General features: G+C 36.5%; 1 protein-coding gene across 1 annotated transcript; it reads right to left on the bottom strand.

The window, feature by feature from the left end:
- Positions 1 to 2,111: 2,111 nt before the first annotated feature.
- On the bottom strand, positions 2,112 to 11,914 carry LOC104212927 (carotenoid 9,10(9',10')-cleavage dioxygenase 1-like). Its single transcript, NM_001319332.1, has 14 exons — positions 11,693 to 11,914; positions 10,917 to 10,987; positions 10,674 to 10,688; positions 9,936 to 10,047; positions 8,112 to 8,211; positions 7,873 to 7,935; positions 7,513 to 7,623; positions 6,968 to 7,152; positions 6,681 to 6,819; positions 5,035 to 5,155; positions 4,855 to 4,956; positions 4,330 to 4,581; positions 3,107 to 3,218; positions 2,112 to 2,141 (listed from the first exon to the last, which is right to left on the bottom strand). The coding sequence occupies exons 1-14, from the start codon at positions 11,912 to 11,914 to the stop codon at positions 2,112 to 2,114; spliced, it is 1,635 nt and encodes a 544-aa protein (NP_001306261.1).
- Between the last annotated feature and the right edge of the window lie 836 nt (positions 11,915 to 12,750).

Raw genomic sequence — 12,750 nt, 5'->3', positions numbered from 1 at the left:
GTAATCCAGGCCAATCTCATTGGATGGGGATGAAATGAGTTTTGGGATATTTAAAACATAACCAAGAATTTGTTTTGCACTACAGTAATTATCCTACGGTGATTGAGGGATACTGTGATGCAAATTGGATCACCGGTTCAACTGAATCTAAGTCCACAAGTAGATAGTATTCACTATTGGTGGAGGAGCGGTATCTTCAATGTCATCCAAACAAACGTGTAGGTCGCTCTACAATAGAGGCTGAATTTATAGCCTTACGTAAAGTCGGTGAAGAAGCTGAATGGCTTCGTAATTTCTTGGAAGATATTCCATTTTGGCCCAAACCGTTGGCACCAATATGCATACATTGCGATAGTCAAGCGGCAATCGGAAGGGCTGGGAGCGTTATGTATAACGGTAAATCTCGTCATATACAACGAAGACCTAAAACCGTTAGGCAGCTACTCTCTAGGGGGGTCATCACAATTGGCTACGTAAAGTCAAGCGATAATGTACCGGATCCACTTACAAAAGGCCTAACTAGAGAGGTAGTTGAAAGATCATCGAGGGGAACGAGACTATGGCCGAGGACAAGTCATTGTGGCGGTAACTCTACCTAGAAGATTGAAGATCCTAAGATCTAGGTTCAAGGAGATAAAACAAAGTTATTAATGACGGTTCAACATTGTCAACTAAAATTTTTTGGTCCATTCTCGTGATGAAACAATGTTCAATACCAAGGATAAAGCAATAAGGGTTTTTAATGATTTCTAAATTTGATACGGGATATATCAAAGAGTGTATCTACGAGATGACACGTTGAGAAATCACCTATATAAGTGTGAAGTGTTAGCCGCTTCAGGGAAAATTTTGCAAGGCCAATTCTCTACGCATTTATGAAGCAAGTGGTGTTCATGGATGAAACGAACACAACAATGAGAACTAAAGACAATTGAGGGTTAGTTGTGTGACTTATGGTTGTCTAGGTATACACCAAAGTTCAACGGTTCAAAGATATCAAATCTACCGATTGATCGAGTATATCCGACATAAGTTCACTACGGAAAGTTCAAAGGGAAACCTACTTATCCAGATGCGATTAATCCTTGCTTGTAAATCACACAGTTTTTCATGCATATATCTGTAATATAGCCATTCCCCATTTATGTGGGGGATTGTTGGGTTTTAAGCTTCTTAGAGCTTAAAATAGAGTGAATGGGAAATGGAGGGAAAATAATTTTTTTTTGAATTTCACTCTTTCAGAAAGGGACATTATCCCATATTGGAGGAGGAAAAGAGTTTTGATGGGTATTTATACAATTGCACTTCTTCTAGCTCTTAAAGAGTTGAGAAGAAGGCAAGTGTCGCGCCGTCATCGTCATCGCTCGGCTCGGCTTCGGTTTCGGAATGATGTGATTGATTGATTAATTTTTTGGATCAAATTTATGTGTTAATATTAACGCAATATTAGTTAATCCAAATTAGACCATTTCTATAACAGTAATTCAATTTTCCTCTGTTTTAATTTTCCCGTTATAACTGAATTTGCCGGTTTGCAAAAATGGCCGTTTTATGAAACAACCATTTTGAGTTGCAACCTTACATGAAGAGTTGTAACTCTTCAATATAATCCAACGTTTTTTGGCTATAAATACATGAACCCTCCCTCAAATTTTCCTTACAAAAATTCTAATTTCTCCTTCTTTCTACATTGTTTTAACAGAAAAGAAAACAGTAAGTGTGATTTACTACTGTTCTTTGCGTTCGTTGTCACTGAGGTTTGAAACACCGCTACACCAGTGAGGGTAATCCGTTCTATCCTGGAAGGAAATAATCCACAACCTTGGGTACTAGGAGGGGATTAAGTTCCTTAAAGAAATACTGTGAATTCAGTGGGCTTGGAATAATTCTGTTCTTCTGCATTTATGCTTTTATAGCGTTTTTATTTTTTAATATATTTTCAAATACAGATTACTAGCACAATTATTATGTTTTAGTTAGCAGTGGCAACCTGCTTATAGCAGGTAGCATGAATATAGTTCCATAAATTACAGAAATTGATGATGACAACTGATATAGAGTTGCATGTTGCCGGAAGACTGGCTTGCTGATCCATTCTTCACAAGTGTCTCTCACAGTTTGGCCTGTTCTTGTATTTGTTCCTGTACAGAGGATGATGAACTGAGAGAATGGAACCAAGTATAAACCAAAATGTAAATTAGAAAAATAAAATAAAAAACAAGTCAAAAGAGTCACAACTGCTTGAACTTGCTGCTATGAGGGTCATCAGAAGCAACAAATTGCAAGTCCACAGAAAGTCAAACTAGATCACATGACCAAATCATCTAAAATTTCACACACTCTTTAGGAAAACCAAGAATGAATGGAAAAGGGTGAATGGAAGAACGGAAATTGAGTCTCATGTTTGCTTTGGTTAATCTTTTCAATTTTGTTGATTCCAGAAGCACTTAGCATTATAAGTTTGCGTCCTCTTAACGGAAAAGAATACAGGTTCTTATCTACTCAGGATTTTAACAACAACAAACCCAGTATAATACCACAAGTGGGGTTTGGGGAGGGTAGTGTGCACGCAGACCTTACCCCGACCTTGAGGGTAGAGAGGCTGTTTCCGATAGAACCTCCGCTCAAGGAAAGACAAAGAAATCAGTAACAACAAGCAATACCAACAGCAAATAACATGATAATAAGAGAACAAGCATTATCAACAATAATATAATAAGAAAACATGTAGTAGTAATCAAGGCTGTCAACTACTTAGGAGTTTAGGTTACTGGAAATACTTGGCATCTCATATTTGCGACAGTGAGCGTAAGCTATGAAATTAACACAAGGAAGTAAAGAACTCTTCCTCGAACATTGGGAAACAGAGAAAATCTAAATAACTAACACATAATAAGTTAATCATGATAACATATAAAAACTATTAGCAACTATTTATCAGCAAAAATCTTCATTTAGGCTAAATCCTAGTTTAAGTAAGGCTAGTGATATAAGGAAAACTCCAAATCTAGGAAGGACACCACCCAGATAAAAAGTTAAGGTCACTTATTATACATAAAAAAAATTAACCAACAACCAGCAGAACAAAGAATGTTATGATAACTACCTCTGTGACAAAGAAGGCATGGAATCCATATGGAACTCTTTTGGGTAATTCAACAACTGCTACAGGTTCGGCTGACATTGTTTTCGCGTCAATTACATTCACTGATGACTTTCTGCATAGTGTATCAGAGAATGGAATTGGTCAGAAAATATCTCAAGTTTCTGGCACAAAATAATGTACCTTAAAAGTCACAATTGCTTCCCTGAAAGGGAAGGCATTAGATTGGTCATTCTCCTATTTAGGACTGAGATTTTCTTCAACGGAGAATTCTCCTTTCTGAGCATTTGTATCTTATTACAAGAATAACAGAGAGCCATTTTAGGCTTACGCTAATCTTATATTATGTCCCAGTAGGAACGCAGAGAACCCATTATTGCCAGTGTTATCAAATGCGAAAAGCGCAAAAAAGCTCTAAGGTCCGTTGGGGCTTTAAGCGCAAAGCGCAAATAAAGTGCGGGCTTTAATGAAAAAAGCACAACTGAGAAAAAGTAAAAATATGTATATGTAATCTAAGACTAATAATTATAAGCATGAATAACAAATATATGGACAAAGAAATTGGAAAAGATTTACGATAAAGTGAAATATCAATTGTTAAGTGTTGCCTTATTAGGATTACACTCATTGGCAAGTAAAAGTATGCCTAAGAGCGTTGATGCGATACTAAGCCCACAAAGCGAGGCGGAGCGTTCAACATGTTAGAGCCTCGCTTCAGGGCTTAAGTGCGCTTTAAGCGCGTCTTTGACAACATTGATTATTGCTTTAAAAGACAAATCACTTGCCAGTTTTGCAATAAAGTGAACCCAAATAGAGAGGAATATACAGAAGACTCATAAACCTAACTAGTTCGAGAGTGCAGTGTGTTTAACTGATTGAATGAGACTTTCTTTTATTTTGATAGGATTTGCGAAATCTTGGAAAACTTTCAGCAGGAGGTTACCTAACACGGCATCTTATCGATTTCCAGGCCATGCCACAATCTTCAAATCATAATTGTGAGGCAAGTTGCATTATTATGCTCTTTTACTTAATACTTGGCTTGAAGCAGAAAACTTTGAGATGAAATCTACATTTCCGTTCCCACTTTATTCTTGATTTAAAACAGTAAATTCAACCTAAAGACACTCAATATCTCTATCTTTTGGTCTCAAACAGAAAAGGTCCTTGTTATAAATAATTGTGTATTTTGTTTATGCGACGAAAGAGAGTGGTAGATGAGGTACCCAGTGTTCTCATCATGTACGAACAATATCAAGTAGCCATCATCCTCTTCACATTCTGTCCCAGGCTGACAGGGAACAAATATTGCCTCTGAGCCAAATCTTCCAGGTCCAAGGTCGAAGATTCCAAGAACGTTACCGCCGACTTCGAGCTTTGTTTTTCCAGTCTCTGGTTCCGCATGCAAATCAAATTTGACAACTCCTGTTATCTTGGCCATGTGGTTTAAAATGGTTCCATATACATAGCGTTGCTTCCTAAAGTTTACAAAAGTCACTATCATTATGACGGCACAAGGAAGATTTTCTAAACAAACCTCTAGGCAGACAAGATAAGAAATGAAAATGAGATGATCAAGTCACTACAATTAAGCATTCTCTCAACACTATGAAAAAAAAAAGATGAAGCAAAATAGACAGCCAGCAGATGAAGGTACTACGCAGAACTTTAACATCCATTAATCCACATCCTGTCTATTTTATGTAGTGTAGGAATTTCAGAATTAAACTGAAAATGTTGTAACAGCTGACCTTCCAGTGTAGTTCTCGTTGACCCGTGGAAAATCAACAGCAGACTCTGAAAGTTTCTTCTGTGATGCTAGACCAGTCTTCATATTGAATCTCATCTCATACCTGATAATTACGACTAAAATCAAGAACATTCAAAGATAATTAAAGTCAATTAAGATCATGAGGTTACAGTTTCCCTACAGCTCATTTGTGAAACCGTCACGCTGTTGTTCTTTTTCAGTTCCATTAATCGCATCTAAATCTGGATTCTGGAGACGGCAAGTGATCAAGACCACATCATCTCCTTCCTCCCAAGCATTGGCTGGTAAAGCAATCAAACAAAACTCAGTTTGGATCGGTTCGTAAGACTTTGGCATTTATATCTTGTGACTTGTTGAAGTTACGAATGGTGCTAATAAGAGTGAAACATTTTTTGTGTTTTTGCAGTCTATAACAGAAGTTACTCAAAGCCAGGCAGTCATTATGTCTAATGAGACGATCTGAGAAGTGCAAACCATCTACATTGAGTACAAAGTGTATCCATCTCTTCAAAGCTGTAGAGAAGTATATCAGGAAGCGGGTTTAATGAACTCCGCAGGTTGGTAGCTATGTTCTCGGTTGGTCTGTAGAAATCTGGTTATTCAGAGCCAGCAATTTGCTGACGAATTTCATCCCGCAACTAGAAAAGATGGTTTCGGGGTCCCTGTGGTGTGGCTGAATGTAGCGCAGTCCGCCCACAGCCTTCAGTCAGTAAATTATTTAGAGCTTCGGAAGATGGTCGAGGTAACTTGCTTCCAAGCCACTGCACTAGATAGGCATGTAGTAGTCAGCCCAGAATGCTTTTCTTCTTTACTAAAATACTATTTCTGATAAATGGGGAATTACGTCGTTTTGTGCAGCATAGACCCAGCATGAGGCTTTTTAAGGTATCCACCTACGTCGCTATGGAAATATGTCCAAGGTCAAACATCAGGACTAGAGACACTACAATCTTGGTGAACCCCCTTCTATCTTTCTTTCAGTTTGGTACTTTAGCAAAAGGAAATTTCCATGAAGGTACTCAAATTCCTTTTCCACCAAAGGAATTAATTAAAAACTTAATCGAGCAACTTCTCTTTCAGGAGAACAGTTGTATGCAGATAAATCCGTTTCTTTATAAGTTTCACTTATACCGTAAGTTGCTTATGGGTTAATTCTCAGTTTTCTTCTTATCTCAAGTCCCAGCAGGGCAGCATAGTATCAGTGAAAGGCTCTCTCACAGAAGTTAATTGTAGCCACATGCCAGTTTGAGTGAAGTGAAGTGAGCAAGCACAATAAGATTTGCAAGAAACTATTGCCAAGAAAAATAAGAGAAGTTGTAATGTCTATATTATGCACTCGTAACAGGCCAGTAGCACATACCAAGCCATGCTTTTAATCAAAAGCTTACTTCTTAGGCATAGCCAAAAAATGCATTTCCATTTTTTTTTTTTGGCTTTCTCACTCAAATCTTAATGAGGTTAATTTCAGACTAGATTTATCATCATTAAGAGTTACGGATTTCCTGCAGATATTATCTAGCCATCCAACAACTGTGGAAAACATGCGAATTTTGGCTGAAAGAGCGAAGCACAAAGTGAAAAACTTCATTGGAAATAAACCTGCTCAACATGATAAATTTTTTCCTGTAACCAGTTTAATGGAGATATTCCATAATAGGGATTATCAATTGAAGTGAAACTTGCTCCTTACAAAAGTCAATTGAACTGAATAATATATATATTAAAATCCTGGCTAGAGTCTGTTCGGTTTTCCAATAAAGGGGAACTCAAGGCGAACAAAAAAATTGAGATCTCAAAATTTCATACCATTGTGGAATATGAAGCAGTTAGGAAGCTCGAACCACTTGATTAGGGATTCATTCTTCGCATAGCGTGGAAGAATTCCAAAACGAGCCTTCTTTGTGGGGTCAAAGCTGTATACCAGCTTTTTATTTTTCACCATTTCCTAAAAATACATAACTCATTAATCAGCTGAACTCACTTTCATAATTAATTTTGACTGAAAACATAAGGAAAATTTCAAGTGGTATCAGGAGAGTAAAGCTACTCTCTATAATATAAATTAACAGAAAGAAGCTGTAAAGGTGGCATACCTTTGGTTTGAAGTACAACGGAAGATCCATCATAATTGAATAATTTTCAGTAATAGCAAAATCATGCATCATAACAGATGCTGGTATAGTTATTGGAACAGGATCTTGCATGACACCATCCTTGGATATGACTCTATATGTAGCGTAAGGTGGTGTCTGCGAGTATCCAAAAGTAAACATTTCCCCTGTATGCAAATATATCCAAGTCAAACTATATTCCCATTCCAAAAGAAAACATATATTTTCCAAAATAATATATGAATAAATAAATCATCTTTACTCCCAAGCTTTATTTTACATTCATATTTGGTTTCGTTGTACGCTTGAACAAAATGCAGCTGACACAGTAATAGCATCAAGTGGAGGAAGCCAGCACATGAAATGGAAAGGATACAGGGGAATGATGAGTGATACCCACAGTTGATCGTTGTTCCATTTCTTAAAAGTTTAGCATAGCATTCTATATGAACAAAGGATTGGAAGCAACAATAATGTCCTATTTATTCCCATAATTTGTAGGCAGATTCACACGACTGTTCTCTTACCAGTTACAGGGTCAACCTTCGGGTGAGCAGTAAAGGAATGTTGCAACCTTTTATCATAATCCAGCATGCCAAGCGTTTGAAGGTCTCCATCCTCCAGAACTTTAACAACATCTGTGAACGGGATTTTCATTTTGCCAATACGTAGAAGGAAAACAATCAAAAAAAATCAAATCATTGTTTGGCAGTTTGAATACATATAAAATAATTTCTGAGACTTAAAAGGGTACAATATAAATGGAAAAAAAGTGATTAACTCTAAGATGTCAAAGAAAAATTGACAACATATTCAGGCTAGCAAGCAATTAGATTATAGATAGCTTAAATTTCTCAGTTAATAGATCAAATGGAGAAGAGACTTACATGGTTTATCACCCTCATGAAGAGCCAAAAACTTCCCGTGGTGATATATCATAGCTGTATTAGCTGAAAGAAGGTGAAAAAAGCTCATTTCCTCTTCCTAAGTCTCACACAGGCATACAAAAAACACACATCTATGCATATCATTCTTCAAGAGATTCAGTTCCTTCATAACAAAATGTTGTTGCAAATATAACCAGCAAGATAACAACATCATACAAGCTCAAACCTTGTTGACCTACCTGCGCCATTTCCGTAAGAAGTGTCCAAAACTTTCAGCTTTTCCCTGAGCATGTAAATGTATACTGAGAACAACCCGAACAGCCCTTTAAGATCTCCAATCTGCAAATGCAGTAGTAAAGACTAAACAATATACAAAGAAATTGCTGCTTGACACAGTAACAGCATCAATTTGAAGATTAAGAATGCATCTAACATCAGAATGTTCCAGGTAAGCAATTGGTTCAGACCATTCTAAACATCTTTTTACTCATAACAGGTCAAACTAAGAACAATTTGATGGTTTAACATTGAATAAGAATGCATCCAATTTAGCTATGAGGTGAATCCAGGTAAGTGATTGGATATTCAGAACCATTCTATACGTTTTTTTACTCATAACAGGTTAAATTAATAACAAGTAGACCAAGAACTATGTGTAGGTCATTTCAGTGGAAAATCATTTTAATTGCAAAATTACCATAATACTAATGTGAAGACAGAAATGCTGAAAGTTGTCTCTTTCCATCATTTCATCTTTTGAAGCATAATGATCCTTTTATCTGGGAGAGCAATCTCAATAATCATCAAATTTCAACCAGCTTCTCTTCCCCCGATTCGTCTACTCTGCTTTCTGATTGCCTAACAGGAACTTTCGTTTTGTAAAAATTGCTTTCTAAAACTTGTAGACCGTAATAAAGCACAGCAAATAACTAATACTCACCAACCTAAAAATTTTGGTAGTGTTACTGTTCATCACACCAAGTAAACTTTCCAACATTTAATTTTGGCATTTTTAAGTTTTCTAGTTTTATTGCTCATATTGAAAAGATTGCCAGTAAGACTCAGATGGTTCGGGCACATTCAGAGGAGGAGCACTGATGCACCGGTGAGGAGGTGTGAGCGACTGGCTGTGGTGGGCACGCGGAGAGGTAGAGGGCGACCTAAGAAGTATTGGGGAGAGGTGATCAGACAGGACATGGCGCGACTTAGGATTACTGAGGACATGGCCCTTGACAGGGAATTATGGAGGTCGAGCATTAAGGTTGTAGGTTAGGGGAAAGTTGTGAATATTTCTACAGCACAATAGAGTGAGACTAGCCAGTTAGGAGTTAGACTAAGAATGTCATTGGTCGTCTATTGATGCAGGGCTTTACCTACTAGTTTTACTATACCAGCCATCTATTTCGTATTTCGTATTCTGTATTTCATATCTCTTGTATTGCTGTTATTTTATTATGCATTTTTATGGTACTAATATATCGGCTCATGTTGCTTTTTTGAGCCGAGGGTCTCCTAGAAACAGCCTCTCTACCCTTCGGGGTAGGGGTAAGGTCTGCGTACATATTACCCTCCCCAGACCCCACTTGTGGGATTATACTGGGTCGTTGTTGTTGTTGTTGTATTGAAAAGATTGCCAGTCTTTACATTCTCCTTCAATTGAGTCCCAAAAGAAGAGGTAAAATTTCTTCTTCACTATTCCTTCAGAATATTGTTGACATGCTTGAACTACATTCTCATCCTGTATTCTATATCCTCTTCTTCTTTTTTTCCATTCCCTACTTTTGGTAATGATCCTTATTCGATAAGATGAGGATGACAGAGTATGTCATACAACATCTGAATGTCACATGTTGATTTTCCAATACTTAGTTAACAACTTATGCTAGTTTTCTAGATAAAGGAACCTCAATTATGCAAGAAAAGCTCAATGGTTCAAAAAATAAAGGACAGATGATTACATTAAGTTCAAGAAACTTCAAATGTATATTGTTTGATGTTCCATAGAATAAAAGATTAACAAAACAAAGAAATTTGAGAGTAAGAACTTCAAAACAAATGTACACCTTCATAAACTTAGCTCCTCCAAAGAACTCTTCTTGCTTAAGACGAGATGTCCTCACAAAACGTGAGACATATGTTGCTTTTCCATCCTTAATTTGCAAGCCATGAATCATGCTGAAGGAAAAATAAAGTTAATCAAGGTAACATTTTTCTTGATGTCATACAATACGAGGATATTTTCCTTCACATTCAACATGTGCTCCTCCACATATCAAAAGCAGCATGAAACACAGAAATGTAGATACACCAAACAAATTTTGTTGTCACTGGAAAAAGGCAAATTGAACTAAGATAATGAACAAAGCTGGCCATGATATTAAGAAATGTGCCAATCATCAATCATTTTTATTCAGAATACCTAGCAACAAGCATCTTCCCCTGTATACCATATCTGACTCTGGTTAAAATGACATAGTATTATTGAACTAAAAGTTTAAGGAGCCACACACAAGGTCGACAAATCATACGAAGTTATCACTTAAGAAAAGAGTACAACAACATGAATGAGTTCTTCAAAGATTAAAAGGTTATCAAGTGGGGATTCCTTGCCTCATTAAATAATACCAGGTAGCTGATTAATCACATGAAATGCAATAATCTAATCCAGTTTCAGCAAAATAAATTGACATTGTTCTTGCTCAAAACGAGTGCAAGAGTAGAATACTAGTGGCACTTCTTTTCCAAAATGATTTGTGACAATTTACTATGTAAGTGAAAAGCCAAGTCTGCAAAAGACATACCCATCACCGTCAAACCTGCACAGAGAAAAAGCAAGGATGAGTTTCAATACTAGCAATTTTTAACTGAATCTCTTCACTAACAAAGAGCGCAGAAGAATATAATATATATGTCAATGAACAAGAACGACAAATTCTTTTATTATGTAACCTCAGAGATTGTATTTGTTTTATAGTAGGAAAGGGGGAAGAAGAGAAGGAACGAAAAGATAGTGATGGAAATAGGTTATGAAGCAAAGAAAATACCAGTGATATCCAGCTACTGGAGCAAATTTTGGATTTGGACCAACCCTGACAAACTCACCATTTAGGCACTCCTGTCATGCAAAGTTCATCATGGATTATTAGATTTCAGCGAAGCCAACTAGCTTAATCCATCATATAATGAAGATCTTAGAACTAAAGTTGTTTCGGATATGTTCTTCTTTATAATAAAGATTAAGGAAACAACAATCTGTTCACCCCAATCAGTTTTCATAATGCAAACCTGAAAGAATTATGGGGACAAATGGAAGTGGAGAAACAACCAAAGGATGAAATATCAACTGATTAGTATTTTGTATGAAGTAAAACCTTTTGTTATTCATCTTATTTTTCCACCCTTCACAGCTGATAAATATCAACTGATTCATTGCTACAGCTGAAGTTCTTGGCATGTCACATACTCCCATATTTACAATCAGGTTAGGTTACATTGTTGGTCCTTATTATGAACAAATGGGTCATGAATTGAACTCCCAAAAGCACACTTTGAAAATACAGTTTCAACAAGCTCTTGGAGCAAAGATGCATATTCTGCTACTATGTAGAAACCGAGAGTCTATTACACTCTGCTACAAGTTAACTTCAACAAACTTGTTTTTTCTAAATGGTGAAAACATATTTGGTTTATCTTAACGATATGTCCTATTATATATTCTAAGAATCTTAAATTTCCGAAAATTGCTTAAAGTACGTAAGAATGTAACTAAAGAGAAGGAGCTAGGTGGAATAGGGAAAACTGTGAAATTAACTGAACTGACCGGAAGATGGCCTTTAACGGGGAGGTTGGTAAGAGGAGGAGTTTCATCAGTGGGTGCGTAATTTCCTTGAAGAAAGGGAAGTGGCTTGCTGGAGTCGTGCATCAGCTTCACCATCACCCGCTCTAACAAATCTATGGCTTTAGCAGTTAGTCCAGTTTGGGGCTTTGGGTCAACCACCACTACTCCTCCCTCTATTCTCGCCACTCCATTAATCCTCCCCATTTTACCTCTGTCTCTCTTAGACTCAGAGTGGAATTAAGCTGAAATCCCTGTGCTTATATTATTTATTTATATACGTAATTGCATGCTATGCGTGCCTGTTTATTACTTAATCTTAAATAATTCATATACTATATCTATGATCAATTAACCTATTTTGGTGAATATATTAAGCAAAGGGGTGAAAGTTTGATCAATCATGATGTTCCTCTTGATACCGTTAAGCTGGTGGAGATGCTGCTGCCACGTGTCGCTATTTTCTTCGAATTTGCTAGGCGGAGCTTCGCTGGAGTAACTGTCAGTTTGTCCCCCTAATTTCCAGCTTTTCTTTTATATTTTTCGTTTCCTACGATAACATTTGTAAAATGGTTTAGGGGATAAAAAAAGAGGGAACAATTACTTCAATTTTGGAATTCGGGTGCGTTTTCAGAGGGAGAAAAAAGAAAATTTCCCATAAAGTATTTTATTTTTGGAGATTATTTTTAAATCTCAATGCGTGACTGCCCATTGGATAAAAAATATGTGACACATGGTAAAAATTGGATATTTACACGTCGTTCTCTTTCCTCATGGCATGGAAAATACTTTTAGGTAAACAAAAGGTTGAAAAATTGATTCATCATGGAAAATCTTTTTAGAAAAGTATTTTGTGCCATAATAAACACACTACATAACAAAAAAATAAAAAAAATCTTACTTTACAACAACGACACCAAACCCAATATATTTCTATAGGTGAAAAACTTTTTTCTTGCTTTATTTATCTCAAATGGAGCGACAATTTATCCAGGATTGAATCAACGGAAAATTAAGGACTTAATAAACTAATGCTCTATATA

This window comes from Nicotiana sylvestris, chromosome 9 (assembly GCF_000393655.2).
Source record: "Nicotiana sylvestris chromosome 9, ASM39365v2, whole genome shotgun sequence".
In the NCBI taxonomy this organism is placed as follows: domain Eukaryota; kingdom Viridiplantae; phylum Streptophyta; class Magnoliopsida; order Solanales; family Solanaceae; genus Nicotiana; species Nicotiana sylvestris.
The sequence above is the reverse complement of the archived record's forward strand: the minus strand, read 5'-3'. Positions and strand labels throughout refer to the sequence as shown.